General features: G+C 44.7%; 1 protein-coding gene across 2 annotated transcripts in view; it reads left to right on the forward strand.

The window, feature by feature from the left end:
• The window catches only part of LOC122938614 (corticotropin-releasing factor receptor 2), a 314,421-nt gene that overhangs the window by 201,339 nt on the left and 97,051 nt on the right, over positions 1-16,031 (forward strand). Inside the window, exons 1-2 of one of the 2 annotated variants that reach the window (XM_044294258.1) lie at positions 2,637-2,772; positions 2,883-3,002. In XM_044294258.1, the coding sequence (XP_044150193.1) occupies positions 2,661-2,772; positions 2,883-3,002 (232 nt within the window). In that variant the 5' untranslated portion in view covers positions 2,637-2,660. Of the gene's footprint in view, positions 1-2,636; positions 2,773-2,882; positions 3,003-16,031 lie in introns of those variants that run through there. The other variant, XM_044294257.1, reaches the window with a different exon arrangement.

The raw sequence follows: 16,031 nt of genomic DNA on the forward strand, positions 1-16,031 counted from the left end.
GAGAGAGAGAGAGAGAGCAAGAGATAGAGAGCGAGAGAGAGAGCAAGAGATAGAGAGCGAGAGAGAGCACAAGAGAGAGCGCAAGGGAGAGAGCGAGAGAGAGCAAGAGATAGAGAGCGAGAGAGAGAGAGCAAGAGAGAGAGAGAGCAAGAGAGAGAGAGAGCGAGCAAGAGAGAGAGAGAGAGAGAGAGAGCAAGAGAGAGAGAGAGCAAGAGATAGAGAGCGAGAGAGAGCACAAGAGAGAGCGCAAGGGAGAGAGCGAGAGAGAGCAAGAGATAGAGAGCGAGAGAGCGAGAGAGAGAGCAAGAGAGCACAAGAGAAAGAGAGAGCAAGAGATAGAGAGCGAGAGAGAGCACAAGAGAGAGTGCAAGGGAGAGAGCGAGAGAGAGCACAAGAGAGAGAGAGCACAAGAGAGAGAGAGAGCACAAGAGAGAGCAAGAGAGAGAGAGCACAAGAGAGAGCAAGAGAGAGCGAGAGAGAGCACAAGAGAAAGCGAGAGAGAGAGCACAAGAGAGAGAGAATGAGAGAGAGCGAGAGAGAGAGAGCACAAGAGAGAGAGAGCACAAGAGAGAGAGTGAGAGAGAGAGAGCACAAGAGAGAGAGCGAGAGAGAGAGCACAAGAGAGAGAGCGAGAGAGAGCACAAGAGAGAAAATGAGAGAGAGAGCACGAGAGAGAGAGAGAGCACAAGAGAGAGCGAGAGAGAGAGCACAAGAGAGAGCGAGAGAGAGAGCACAAGAGAGAGAGAATGAGAGAGAGAGAGAGCGAGAGAGAGAGCACAAGAGAGAGAGCAAGAGAGAGCGAGAGAGAGAGAGCACAAGAGAGAGCGAGAGAGCACGAGAGAGAGTGAGAGAGAGAGAGCACAAGAGAGAGAGCAAGAGAGAGAGCGAGAGAGAGCACGAGAGAGAGAGAGCACAAGAGAGAGCACAAGAGAGAGAGAGCGAGAGAGAGCACAAGAGAGAGTGAGAGAGAGAGAGCACAAGAGAGAGTGAGAGAGAGCCCAAGAGAGAGCACAAGAGAGAGAGAGAGCACAAGAGAGAGCGAGAGAGAGAGCACAAGAGAGAGAGCAAGAGAGCGAGAGCGAGAGCACAAGAGAGAGAGAGCGAGAGAGAGCACAAGAGAGAGCGAGAGAACGAGAGAGAGAGCACAAGAGAGAGCACAAGAGAGAGCGAGAGAGAGAGCACAAGAGAGAGAGCGACAGAGAGAGCACAAGAGAGAGCACAAGAGAGAGAGAGAGCACTAGAGAGAGAGTGAGAGAGAGAGAGCACAAGAGAGAGAGAGAGAGCACAAGAGAGAGAGCAAGAGAGAGAGAGAGAGCACAAGAGAGAGCGAGAGAACAAGAGAGAGCGCGAGAGAGAGAGCACAAGAGAGAGCGCGAGAGAGAGAGCACAAGAGAGAGAGAGAGCGAGAGAGAGCACAAGAGAGAGCGAGAGAACAAGAGAGAGAGAGCGAGAGAGCACAAGAGTAGAGAGCCAAGAGAGAGAGAGCGAGAGAGCACAAGAGAGAGAGCACAAGAGAGAGAGCGAGAGAGAGCACAAGAGAGAGCGAGAGAGAGAGCACAAGAGAGAGAGAGCACAAAAGAGAGAACAAGAGCGAGAGAGAGAAAGCGAGAGAAAGAGCGAGAGAGAAAGCGAGAGAGAGAGCAAGAGAGAGGGCACAAGAGAGAGCACAAGAGAGAGAGAGAGAGCACAAAAGAGAGAGAGAGCGAGAGAGAGAGAGCAAGAGAGAGAGCTAGAGAGAGAGAGCACAAGAGAGAGAGCGAGAGAGAGAGCACAAGAGAGAGAGCACAAGAGAGAGAGCGAGAGAGAGAGAGAGAGAGCACAAGTGAGAGAGCGAGAGAGAGAGCACAAGAGAGAGAGAGAGAGCACAAGAGAGAGAGCGAGAGAGAGCGAGAGAGAGCACAAGAGAGAGAGAGCACAAGAGAGAGCGAGAGAGAGCACAAGTGAGAGAGCACAAGAGAGAGAGAGCGAGCACAAGAGAGAGAGTGAGAGAGAGCACAAGAGAGAGAGCGGGAGAGAGAGAACAAGAGAGAGAGAGCGAGAGAGTACAAGAGAGAGAGAGAGCACAAGAGAGAGAGCGAGAGAGAGGTGTCAGGAAGAAATAGGATTAGACAGAGAAAGGGCATGAGATGGGGAGGCAAGGGAGAGGCTGAGGTAAAAAAGAGAGCGGTAAGAGAAGAGAGAGAAGTAAGGTGGAGAGAGAGAGAGGTGGTGAGGTAAGCTAGAGAGAGATAAGAAAGAGTGGTAAATAAAAGCGAGATCGGCAAGAATAAGAGTGAAAGATAAAGAAAAGAGTAGTAAAGGGGAGAGACAATGGGTGAGCGAGGGAAAAAAACAAACGGTAATAGATAGAAGTAAGACAGGAGGGGTAAGAGTGCGGGCAGTCTGATATCTCTCATGTATCTGCTGTATGCGGGCGGTGTATACACGGCTGGGGATTTCTGCGCTCTGCACTTGCAGGCAGTAAGAGGTTAACCCTGTGAAGTCTGCCTTCTCCCTGCGTGGAGCTGTGTAGCATCCCTCCTGCAGACATAGCAGAGCTGAGCAGCATCTCCCTCCTCTGTGATTGGCTGCTCTGCTGAGTCTTATACACAGGGAGCACATGAGAGCCCCCAGTCTCACTACTGTATCCTCCACATCCCACCGCAGCTGCCACCTCCAGGATGGATAGCACCATATTCGAGATCATTATAGACGAATTTGATGCCAACTGCAGCTTACTGGACGCGTTTCAGGACAGTTTTCTCACCAGCAACCACACTTTCCTGTTTGATGGTAGGAGGCAGCTGCGGGGCTCCAGGGATCTCTCTTTATGACGTCTCTGCATTTCCTGAAGATTTCTCCTTTTTATTTTTTTCATATAAATTCTTTTTTTCAATCTTCAGGTCCTCACTGCAGCGCCACCATCGATCAGATCGGCACCTGTTGGCCGAGAAGTGTAGCCGGCGAGTTGGTGGAGAGACCTTGCCCGGATTTTTTCAATGGGATAAAGTACAACACGACAAGTAAGTAGCAAAGTTTACAGGTTGTGAAAATACAATGTAATTACACTGACGTGAAAGGAAACATTGTTACCAGCATCGCCCCGACCAGACTCCGACCAGCGCCAAAGCCAAAGGTCTGGGGGACAATAGTGACTGCAGCCTCCTCCTCGTCATCAGTAGGGGTTCACAGACCCCTCAATCTACTGCTATCTACTGACCGATCTACTGCTATCTACTGACCGATCTACTGCTATCTACTGACCAATCTACTGCTATCTACTGACCGATCTACTGCTATCTACTGACCGATCTACTGCTATCTACTGACCGATCTACTGCTATCTACTGCTATCTACTGACCAATCTACTGCTATCTACTGCTATCTACTGACCGATCTACTGCTATCTACTGACCGATCTACTGCTATCTACTGCTATCTACTGACCGATCTACTGCTATCTACTGACCGATCTACTGCTATCTACTGACCGATCTACTGCTATCTACTGCTATCTACTGACCAATCTACTGCTATCTACTGACCGATCTACTGCTATCTACTGACCGATCTACTGCTATCTACTGACCGATCTACTGCTATCTACTGACCGATCTACTGACCGATCTACTGCTATCTACTGACCAATCTACTGCTATCTACTGACCAATCTACTGCTATCTACTGACCGATCTACTGCTATCTACTGACCAATCTACTGCTATCTACTGACCAATCTACTGCTATCTACTGACCAATCTACTGCTATCTACTGACCGATCTACTGCTATCTACTGACCGATCTACTGACCGATCTACTGCTATCTACTGACCGATCTACTGCTATCTACTGACCAATCTACTGCTATCTACTGACCAATCTACTGCTATCTACTGACCGATCTACTGACCGATCTACTGCTATCTACTGACCAATCTACTGCTATCTACTGACCAATCTACTGCTATCTACTGACCGATCTACTGCTATCTACTGACCGATCTACTGACCGATCTACTGCTATCTACTGACCGATCTACTGCTATCTACTGACCAATCTACTGCTATCTACTGACCAATCTACTGCTATCTACTGACCAATCTACTGCTATCTACTGACCAATCTACTGCTATCTACTGACCAATCTACTGCTATCTACTGACCAATCTACTGCTATCTACTGACCGATCTACTGACCGATCTACTGCTATCTACTGACCGATCTACTGACCGATCTACTGCTATCTACTGACAAATCTACTGCTATCTACTGACAAATCTACTGCTATCTACTGACAAATCTACTGATATCTACTGACCGATCTACTGCTATCTACTGACCGATCTACTGACAAATCTACTGCTATCTACTGACCAATCTACTGCTATCTACTGACCAATCTACTGCTATCTACTGACCAATCTACTGCTATCTACTGACCGATCTACTGACCGATCTACTGACCAATCTACTGCTATCTACTGACAAATCTACTGCTATCTACTGACCAATCTACTGCTATCTACTGACCGATCTACTGCTATCTACTGACCGATCTACTGCTATCTACTGACCGATCTACTGCTATCTACTGACCGATCTACTGCTATCTACTGACCGATCTACTGCTATCTACTGACCGATCTACTGTTATCTACTGACTAATCTACTGCAATCTACTGACCGATCTACTGCTATCTACTGACCGATCTACTGACCGATCTACTGCTATCTACTGCTATCTACTGACTGATCTACTGCTATCTACTGACTAATCTACTGCTATCTACTCACCAATCTACTGCTATCTACTGACCGGTCTGTAGGACGCCTAAAAAGCAGTGGCATCGTAAACACTGGCAACATGGGCACTTGCCTGCAGTCTTATGTCTGTGCCCCTTGATGCCCAAGGTATCAGAGTCTAGGTCTGTCTGTCTATCTATTATCTATCTATCTACCTACCTATCTGTCTATCTCATATCTAAAATCAAAATTGGAGCAGCACTAGCAAAAGCTCTCTAAGATATCAGTCTGCCAGCAGTCTAGGATATGACCGACATCCACAAACTATAAAAATTTGAAAAAAAAAAATACGGCAGCGCTACCAAGAGTAGTTTATTCACCACAAACTGCAACATTTCAGTCCTCTTACTAGGATTATTCTCAGGTGGGTCTATCTATATATCTCATATCTATCTATCTATCTAATATCTATCAATCAATAGAGCTTTATTGGCAGGTCTAAAATTATACATTAGTATTGCCAAAGCATGTGGGAAATAGGGGGTTAAGAAATGGGGACACACCCGGGGTTGGTGTATAGGAGTCCGTGGCGTATCATGACGGGGAAGGGGGGTGCGGACACACCACGGGTCAGGGTATCGGAGTCCATGGCATATCAAGCGCCTCTCAGTCTGTGGCAGGCACTGATATATTGTGCTGTTATGTCCACAGTGTTTTCTTCCTCTCCCCGCAGGATGGGCAGCTTCTCTTCCTCCTCCATGGAGCTGAAGTCTGGGCAGAGATCAGACAGTCTCCTAAAGTGGATGTCCCTCACTGCTGAGTATTTGGGACAGTATATCAGGAAGTGGGCCTCATCCTCCACCGCCTCCAGGTGGCACTGCGGGCACAGTCTGCTTTCTCTAGGCACGTAGCTCTGTTGATGCCGTCAGGATTCTATGGCCAGACTGGGGGGCGCTCAGTCTGTAGCGGCTTAGGATTTTACGGTCTTTGGGGTTCCCTGGTTTCTCCAGATATGGGGCCAGTTTGTAGTCTTTCTGCATGCTCTGGTACACCGTCAGCTTCTGGGATGCTCTCACCTCCTTCCTCCATTCACTGACGTATTCCTCTTGTCTCTTGTTTACTGTGTTCCTGGTCCTGGCTTTCGTGAGGTGGTGTGGGGTGATTATCTGGTCGGGCTGGGCTTCAGTAGGTTGATTTTGGGGCTTTGCCTTGCCTGGGATCCCTTGGTGTAGCAAGGCTTTATGGTAATGGGAGCCTTCACTACTACCATGTAGATGGCCCCAGAATAATAGCGCCCTCTTCTGGATTGTAAAGTGTAGAGGGAATCTGCCCAGCTCCCCTCGACAGGCACTGTTAGTGGTGCTCCGATGGACCTGGAGGAGATGCTTACAGAATTCCAGGTGGAATATTTCTGTTGGGCTGGAATCCCATCTTGACCAGTCGGGGTACGTGTGAGGGCCCCAGACTTCACTGCCATACAGGAGGATTGGTGCAATGATGGAGTCAAAGATTTTAAGCCAGAGCCTCACGGGTGCTTTGAGGTGGTACAGTCATCTTCTGATGTTGTAGAAGGTCTTGCATGCTTTGTCTTTCAGCTCCTCAATGGCTGATTTGAAGCTCAAGTTTGGTCAATAGTTTCCCTAGATTGCATATCCCTCGTGGTTGGCCGGGTCATACCTGTCCCCGCTGTTGTGTATTGGGGTTTTGACACCTTGGTTCCAGGCATGAGGGAAGTAGCCAGCGCTCAGCACAATGTTGTGCAGTTTTGCTATGGCTGCCTGTATTGCTGGTGGGCTGTACTTAATCATTTCGGGTGGGATGCCATTTGTGCCGCTGGGTTTCTTACCTCTTATGGTTGATACTCTCTCTGATATCTCCTGCAGTGTTATGGGTGAATCTAGTGGGTTTTGGAAATCTTTAAGTATCTCTTCCATGCTCTTAAATTTTGACCTAATTTGTTCTTGGTCTGGGTTACGTTCTTCTTTTGGGATGTATCCGTAGAGGTCTCGGAAATACTGGAGCCAGATGTTGCCATTCTGATTATGAAGGTTGTTTTTCTTCTCATTTGTGCCCAGGATGTTCCATAGTTCCCAGAAGGCGTTATCTTGGAGGGCATCTTGAAGCTGTGTAAGTTTCGTAGAGGTATATTCTTGCTTTTTCCTTCTGAGGAGAGTTTTGTATTGCCTCTGCATTGTGTAGTACACTTCCCGCAGTTTGGTGTTGTTGGGATCTCTATGCTTTTTATTTGAGGCCAATCTTAAGGTCCTCCGTACAGCTCTGCACTCCTCATCAAACCAATTGTTGGGGTTATCTTCTTTTTGCTTCAGGTGGATATACTTTTTCAGGTCAGCCATTTCTGCCATGGTGTAAAATATATTATTAAGATCTCTTACCGCTTGATTGACTCCTTCTGGGTTTATCTCAAACACCTTGTAGTAGAGCATCCCTTCGATTTCTGGTTTATTGTGCACCTCTTTATATTTCTGAGCCGATGTCTTGGACCACTTATAAGAAGAAGGTAGTGTGAAGAGCCCCGGCTACTGAGGTATTTGTCCTGGTGGTTTGTTTGTCGATTGTGGGCTGACTATGAAGGCCCCAATTTTGCGGGGTCCATGTCTGTGATGGCGTAGTTTACTATGTTGCTACCCACTTGGGAGTTTAATGTAGTCCTTCCTATAGAGTCTCTCTTGGTGCGACCTTTGAGGATGTGGAGTCCTAGGCTTCAGCAAAGACTCAACAATTTTTTGCCACTTTTATTTACCGTGCTGTCGTAACTCTTCCTCTGTATGTACTGAGCTGTCGCTGTCGGTCTGTGCTCCATATATACTGTATAGAAGTTTCCATCTGTGGTCAGGTAGTCTCTTTTCCTGCCTGTTCTGACATTGAGGTCTCCCATGATAAGGACTTTGCCCAGGGTTTGATAGTGGGCGGCTTCCCTTTGCAGGATCTCAAAGCATTCTGGGTTGTAGTAGGGGGACAGAGGTAGATGTCGGACTGGGAGGTGAGGATAGAGCGGTCTATTCTGATCCAGATATGGCTGTTTCCTCATCTCACTGGTCTGATCTGCTCATGGAGCTCCACTTTATACCACACTAGTATTCCTTCCGAACAGCGGCCAAGTTTGGTGGTTTTATTTTTCAGGGCCGGGACAGAGATTTACCTCTATCCAGTGGGTGCCAGGGACTCGCTCTCTGCCTTAGTCCATGTTTCTAGAAGGATTTGAATGTCGATGTTTCTCAAACTCTAGGTGAAGTCTGGATCATTTACTTTACATCCAAAGGCTGATGCGTTCAGACCTTGGATGTCCCAGCTGCTGATTATAAAGGATGTCATAGCGGGTCCTTATACCTTGTAATGAGTAGGTTTCATAGGACGAGCAGGGGGTCTGACTGGTTCTGGTATGATAGATAAGGCTTGTGTTGTCCAGTCACTTGAATGTTCTACATAAAGTTCTGAGCAGGCTTTTTATCTCATCTAGGTCTCTGCTCTGTATTTCTCTGTGTAAGGCGGGTGGTTTCCTACATGGTTTTTGCCTCTGGTGGCCCGCGTTGGGGTACAGGGCCTTGTTTCCTTTTTGCCGTGTGGAGTTTGATACTTGAGTTCTTTGTGTTGTCGGTGAACTTTCCCTGTTGTCTCCAAATTGGCCTGTGTAGGGTCTAGGCCGGGGGGTTCTGTTTAGTACAATGTCCTTCATCCTTCGTTTGCTGTCATATAGATGAAGGCGGTTGATGGCGGGGTGTTGTGCCAGGGTGACGTTTGGCACAGAGCTGATCTTAGCTGCTAGTTCAGTGTTAATGGTTTGGATGGTATCGTTGGGCACATCCTTTCTGGGTAGCAGAACCCTTTCTTTTGGGAAAAGCCGCCTCATGTTCAGGTATTTCCCATTGGAGTCCATGATTAGTACTGTATCCGGACATTGGGGCTTACGGGCCGCTTGCTGGAGGTTTCCTGGGTGCTGTTCGGTCCTGTTACTGGATCTTCATGTTGGTTTGTGCTTGGGGTTCTAATAATTGTTGGCTCTGTCTCCCCGTGTAGCAATCCGCTATTGGTTGGTGTGGTCACATTCATTTCTGGTGTTGTTAATGTGTTACGGATCTTTGGTTTGGGATGATGTTTGTCATTGTGTCTGTGCTCTTCCCTGACCCCCTTCCTGATTCTGTATCTTTAGATCTGTTATCTCTTGTTGTAGCTTTCTATTTTCTTGTTGTAGGGCATGCAGTTTACATTGCATTTCTCCCACAGCTGCTGTAAATTCATATTTCACTTTGTTTATTTCTTTAAGTGCTTTGTCATTTGCATTTTTGCCACTTCGGTTTCTTTGAAGTTCTTCCTTGAATTGAACAAAGTCTCTTTCTAATTGAGATAAACAGTCTCTGAGAATGCCGGGTGTTGGGTGGGAGGCATCCTCACCTGAAGCCTCAGGGGGGTCTTTGGGGGTTGTCTCTGCCTTTTCTTCTGACTTGTATTTTTGGGTCAAGTTTTTGATATAAGGAAAGGTTCTTTCTAACTGTGTTAAGTTGTCCTCATTGACTTGTATCACGATGGTGCCGGTGTTGTATAGATTTATGGCGAGTACAGTGTCCTCCTCATCCCCTGTTTCCTTTATCCTGATCTGTCGGCCCCTGTTGATGCCGCACTTTGATACGTTAATATAATGTCTGCAGAAGGCTGTGTGCCAGGCAGACGTCTTCTCAGTGAAGAACACTACGTCCGCTTTCCTCCTCTGTGGCTCCTTATAAGTGAAATCAGCATAGAGGGTCTCTGGACTCTGTCTAATGGTGGCATCTATTACAGCTTTCCTTGCTTGAGTGCCCCTCAGCCCTTCTGAGTATGTTATCTCAGGGATGTCTGACCCCCTGCTGGCCGAGCCTTGTGTCTTTTCCTCATCTACATTGCTGGACATTCCTTGTTCCAAATCGTGGTTTTTCATTTCTTAAATAATATCCTTATTTCTATGGAGTTTGGTCTCTAGCAGTTTCTAGTGAGGTTGTGGGGGGGTTGGTGTTGGAGCAGGAGGTCTCACCTGTGGGTTCTAAGTTCTCTGGAGGATGATGGTGCTTGTTGTTTGTAGTCTGTCCTGTTAATTGCCGTCTGTCCTCTAAGCAAAAATTTTGTTTTGTCCTTTAAAATCCATAAGTTTTTCCTTTTTCATGAAGAGATTTAGTCCTGCTCGCTTCTGTATCCCATGGAGTCGATATTTCCCAGATTTTGTCCTAAAATTTGCTCATTACAAGGTATAAAGTGATGAAAACTCAGGAGCTCATGTTTAATGCTGCTTACTCCTGGGCTGCTGGGGTAATGGATATCTATCTATCTCTCTATTTACTATCTATATCTATCTATCTATTTACTGTATGCTGTATCTGTATGTAGCATGCACCTCCAATACAGAAGGGAAAACCAAGGTGGGGCGCAGCAAATATAACAAAGTCCATAGAGTTCTGCAGAAGCGTCTGACGGATCTAGGGTGAACGCTATGGACGGGGCCTTAGATGTGAACAGAACCTAGTCTACAGGGGCGGATTGGCCATAAAACTTACAGGGAAATTTCCCGGTGGGCCGATGCTCAGGGGTCCGCCTGAACCCTCCTCATGGCTGACCAGTGGATGTTTTTGGGGATGTATTTTGTGCTGCTGGCAGTATTTTGTGATGGACTGTGGTTTTTGGGTCTGTTGGGGTGTTATAGAGCAGTGTTTCCCAACCAGTGTGCCTCCAGCTGTTGCAAAACTACAACTCCCAGCATGCCTGGACAGCCTTTGGCTGTGCGGGCATGCTGGGAGTTGTAGTTTTGCAACAGCTGGAGGCACACTGGTTGAGAAACACTGTTATAATGTGCCGCAATATGGTATTGCTGGACCTCTCTTCGATCAGTTTGGACCCAACTACAAAACGGGGCCCTTTTTTGTATTTTTTTCAGGGCCACTTTAAGTTCCCAGTCCGCCCCTGCTAGTCTATATGATTTGTGTATTTCACCTGAAAAACATTCACATTATAGTGCAGTACCCATCCCAAATACCCTGCCCCCCTCTTGTATCATCAGGGGCCGGCAGGAGACGTACAGGCACACACCACTCACACTTACACATTCTGGGAAAGCTCGGCGCTACTCAGCTTTACTCCAACCTCAAGAAACTGCCACATCTAAGAAGACAATGAATTATTTTCCTGATACATTGTGACAAGGATAAACTTCCCTCTGTTCATGTGTGCAGTGTGATGTCATATGATCGGCATACTTCTCTGAGAATTAATGACAGTGTATAGAACAGTCAGGGTCGCACGTATTACTAAATTGAATTCATTTGCTCAGGGAAATATTACTGTTGGGTTCCTTTACTGTGACTGAGATTTCCCCCATCTGCTCGGATATTCAATTCATTTCATAACCCAAAAACCAATTATGTCCATATGTCTTCCCTTGAAAAAGTGTGATCCTTGGCAGGATGTGCAGTTCCATTTGTCTGCCCGTGTACCAACCTCTGCCTGATGCCTGTGCCTATTGTATTGACCCATTGCTGCCTCCCCTGACTTCCAGTTTTGCCAAATTTTTTGGTGCCCCAGACACGTGTCTCTGACTGCTTTGGGTTAGTTGTCGGCCACACAAGGACTACTGTAGGAGGAAGCAACCTGGTCACACCCCTGCTAAGATATCCAGATCCCTGTATAGGGGTTAAAGGGTGAATACATGGGACTGCCAAAATAACACCCTTAGGTTTAGCCCAAAGTCAAACCACTTGGGTGTTGCAAGGAGAATTGTAGTATTTATATTCCTAATCAATGATCAGTATTATAGTAGTTATATTCTTGTACATAGGAGCAGTATTATAGTAGTTATATTCTTGTACATAGGAGCAGTATTATAGTAGTTATATTCTTGTACATAGAAGCAGTATTATAGTAGTTATATTCTTGTACATAGGAGGCAGTATTATAGTAGTTATATTCTTGTACATAGGAGGCAGTATTATAGTAGTTATATTCTTGTACATAGGAGCAGTATTATAGTAGTTATATTCTTGTACATAGGAGGCAGTATTATAGTAGTTATATTCTTGTACATAGGAGGCAGTATTATAGTAGTTATATTCTTGTACATAGGAGCAGTATTATAGTAGTTATATTCTTGTACATAGGAGCAGTATTATAGTAGTTATAATCTTGTACATGGTATCAGTATTATAGTAGTTATAATCTTGTACATGGTATCAGTATTATAGTAGTTATATTCTTGTACATAGGAGCAGTATTATAGTAGTTATATTCTTGTACATAGGAGCAGTATTATAGTAGTTATATTCTTGTACATAGGAGGCAGTATTATAGTAGTTATATTCTTGTACATAGGAGCAGTATTATAGTAGTTATATTCTTGTACATAGGAGCAGTATTATAGTAGTTATATTCTTGTACATAGGAGCAGTATTATAGTAGTTATATTCTTGTACATAGGAGCAGTATTATAGTAGTTATATTCTTGTACATAGGAGCAGTATTATAGTAGTTATATTCTTGTACATAGGAGGCAGTATTATAGTAGTTATATTCTTGTACATAGGAGCAGTATTATAGTAGTTATATTCTTGTACATAGGAGACAGTACTATAGTAGATATATTCTTGTACATAGGAGCAGTATTATAGTAGTTATATTCTTGTACATAGGAGCAGTATTATAGTAGTTATATTCTTGTACATAGGAGGCAGTATTATAGTAGTTATATTCTTGTACATAGGAGCAGTATTATAGTAGCTATATTCTTGTACATAGGAGGCAGTATTATAGTAGTTATATTCTTGCACATAGCAGCAGTATTATAGTAGTTATATTCTTGTACATAGGAGCAGTATTATAGTAGTTATATTCTTGTACATAGGAGCAGTATTATAGTTGTTCTATTCTTGTACATAGGGGCAGTATTATAGTAGTTATATTCTTGTACATAGGAGCAGTATTATAGTAGTTATATTCTTGTACATAGGAGCAGTATTATAGTAGTTATATTCTTGTACATAGGAGCAGTATTATAGTAGTTATATTCTTGTACATAGGAAGCAGTATTATAGTAGTTATATTCTTGTACATAGGAGGCAGTATTATAGTAGTTATATTCTTGTACATAGGAGCAGTATTATAGTAGTTATATTCTTGTATATAGGAGGCAGTATTATAGTAGTTATATTCTTGCACATAGCAGCAGTATTATAGTAGTTATATTCTTGTACATAGGAGCAGTATTATAGTAGTTATATTCTTGTACATAGGAGGCAGTATTATAGTAGTTATATTCTTGTACATAGGAGCAGTATTATAGTAGGTATATTCTTGTACATAGGAGCAGTATTATAGTAGTTATATTCTTGTACATAGGAGCAGTATTATAGTAGTTATATTCTTGTACATAGGAGCAGTATTATAGTAGTTATATTCTTGTACATAGGAGCAGTATTATAGTAGTTATATTCTTGTACATAGGAGGCAGTATTATAGTAGTTATATTCTTGTACATAGGAGCAGTATTATAGTAGGTATATTCTTGTACATAGGAGCAGTATTATAGTAGTTATATTCTTGTACATAGGAGCAGTATTATAGTAGTTATATTCTTGTACATAGGAGCAGTATTATAGTAGTTATATTCTTGTACATAAGAGCAGTATTATAGTAGTTATATTCCTGTACATAGGAGCAATATTATAGTAGTTATATAAGCGTACATTTATATAGCGTACATTTATATTGGCTTTATAGTGCTGTTAGCAGTACCTTTTCTGATATATTTATTGTTATAAAACTGAAAAGGGGGAATCTGCAAAACTTAAAAGGATTTTCCAAGATCTTTTAAATGAGAGGTCATCAGTATTTTGTTTGTGAGTGTCGGACACGTTGGACTCCCCCAGATTAGCAGTTTCAGAAGGTGGTGGCCCTCGCAGTAGCGCCACAGCTTTTTTTAAGCTTTGCCTAGACCATTATGTTAATTTTTCACATACGGTAGCTATAGTGCAGCTTATCCCATTGAATGGGTCTGAGCAGCGATACAATGCACTGCTGCCATCCTATGTATAGTACGGCGCAGTGCTTGGTGATCTGAGAGAAGTCCATGGCGCCTCTGCAGGCGCCGGTGCCGATTGACGCGCGTCCCGCGTATTCAGAGGATAGGTCTTCAGATAAAAAGTCTCAGAAAATCCCTTTTTATATGTGATTGTTGAGCCCAGTAAATCTGATAGCTGAATTTGTGACTTATTACTCTATAATATGTCATTTGTATCTTCTGTCACCTTTGTAACCCCATGAAAATCTTCAGTCTAGTTTTAAAGGGATGGTAACCGAACTTGTAAAATTTAGGTTAATAGGCTGATTCAAATGACTCAGGCTATGTGTACAGCTGTGTCCAGATAAAAATATGAATTATTAAAAGTTAAAATAATAAAAATAAAAAAAAGCAGAAGCCCCCTATGGGTGCACCCCTCCTACAGTGTGCTGCACATCCAGAGTGGACTACTGTTTTATTTTTTACTTCTAAGTTTTATTGATTCCCCCTTTCTGAGTTTTATTCCTGATGTTGGTGAAGTTCTCCTCTTTGACCCTTGAGGAACATCCTTCATGGCTACAATATAACGGTAGTTTCAGATGTGGACTCCGCATATGCACATGGAGATCGATCAGTTCATACAATCTATGGCTAATGGACATAATATATTAATAGCATACCCACCATGTAGTTTATTGTATCTCAATCTCTCGGATGTTCAACCAACGACTTGAAAACAAGAATTAGGAAACATTTCTCCGACCTACCTTACTGTTAGGCCTCTTGCGCACAAACGTATTTTCTTTCCGTGTCCGTTTCAGGTTTTTTTTTTGCGGACCGTATGCAGTACCATTCACTTCAATGGGTCCGCAAAAAAAAATGAATTTACTTTGTGTGCATTCCGTTTCCGTATGTTCGTATTTCCGGTCCGCAAAAAAATAGAACATGTCCTATTATTGTCCGCATTTCGGACAAGGATAGGACTGTTCTATTAGGGGCAGCTGTTCCGTTACGCAAAATACATACGGTCGTGTGCAAGAGGCCTAAAAGTAGAAACATCTCAGCCGCCAGTTCACACTTTGCGGTTGTTCACCAGCGGGACACGTCTGGTTTCCGTCTTCAGGGCTTAGAGACGGTCACTCCACCAAGTAGAGGGGGCTGATCGTAAGCGCAAACTCCTAAAACGGGAATCCTTTCGGATTTTTCAGTTTGGAACTTGCGCGCCAGCCGGATTAAACCAGAGACACGATTTAATTTTACATTCTTATTGTTTTGTATAAGATTTTTATTGCTTTTACCTGTATTTGATTTCCCGATCTGTGGGCGCGCTTTCTGCCTCACTGCGATCTTATTGGTTGCGTTTGGCATTAAAGGGAACCTGTCACCGGGATTTTGTGTATAGAGCTGAGGACATGGGCTGCTAGATGGCGGCTAGCACATCCGCAATACCCAGTCCCCATAGCTCTGTGTGCTTTTATTGTGTCAAAAAAAAACGATTTGATCCATATGCAAATTAACCTGAGATGTGTCCTGTCCCTGAGATGTGTCCTGTCCCTGAGATGTGTCCTGTCCCTGAGATGTGTCCTGTCCCTGAGATGTGTCCTGTCCCTGAGATGAGTCCTGTCCCTGAGATGTGTCCTGTCCCTGAGATGAGTCCTGTCCCTGAGATGGGTCCTGTCCCTGAGGTGAGTCCTGTCCCTGAGGTGAGTCCTGTCCCTGAGGTGAGTCCTGTCCCTGAGGTGAGTCCTGTCTCTGAGGTGAGTCCTGTCCCTGAGGTGAGTCCTGTCCCTGAGGTGAGTCCTGTCCCTGAGGTGAGTCCTGTCCCTGAGATGAGTCCTGTCTCTGAGATGAGTCCTGTCCTTGAGATGAGTCCTGTCCCTGAGATGGGTCCTGTCCCTGAGATGAGTCCTGTCCCTGAGATGAGTCCTGTCCCTGAGATGAGTCCTGTCCCTGAGATGAGTCCTGTCCCTGAGATGTGTCCTGTCCCTGAGATGTGTCCTGTCCCTGAGATGAGTCCTGTCCCTGAGATGTGTCCTGTCCCTGAGATGAGTCCTGTCTCTGAGATGGGTCCTGTCCCTGAGATGGGTCCTGTCCCTGAGATGGGTCCTGTCTCTGAGATGGGTCCTGTCCCTGAGATGGGTCCTGTCCCTGAGATGGGTCCTGTCCCTGAGATGAGTCCTGTCCCTGAGATGAGTCCTGTCCCTGAGATGAGTCCTGTCCCTGAGATGAGTCCTGTCCCTGAGATGTGTCCTGTCCCTGAGATGGGTCCTGTCCCTG

The sequence above is a fragment of the Bufo gargarizans genome, chromosome 5 (assembly GCF_014858855.1).
Source record: "Bufo gargarizans isolate SCDJY-AF-19 chromosome 5, ASM1485885v1, whole genome shotgun sequence".
NCBI lineage: Eukaryota > Metazoa > Chordata > Amphibia > Anura > Bufonidae > Bufo > Bufo gargarizans.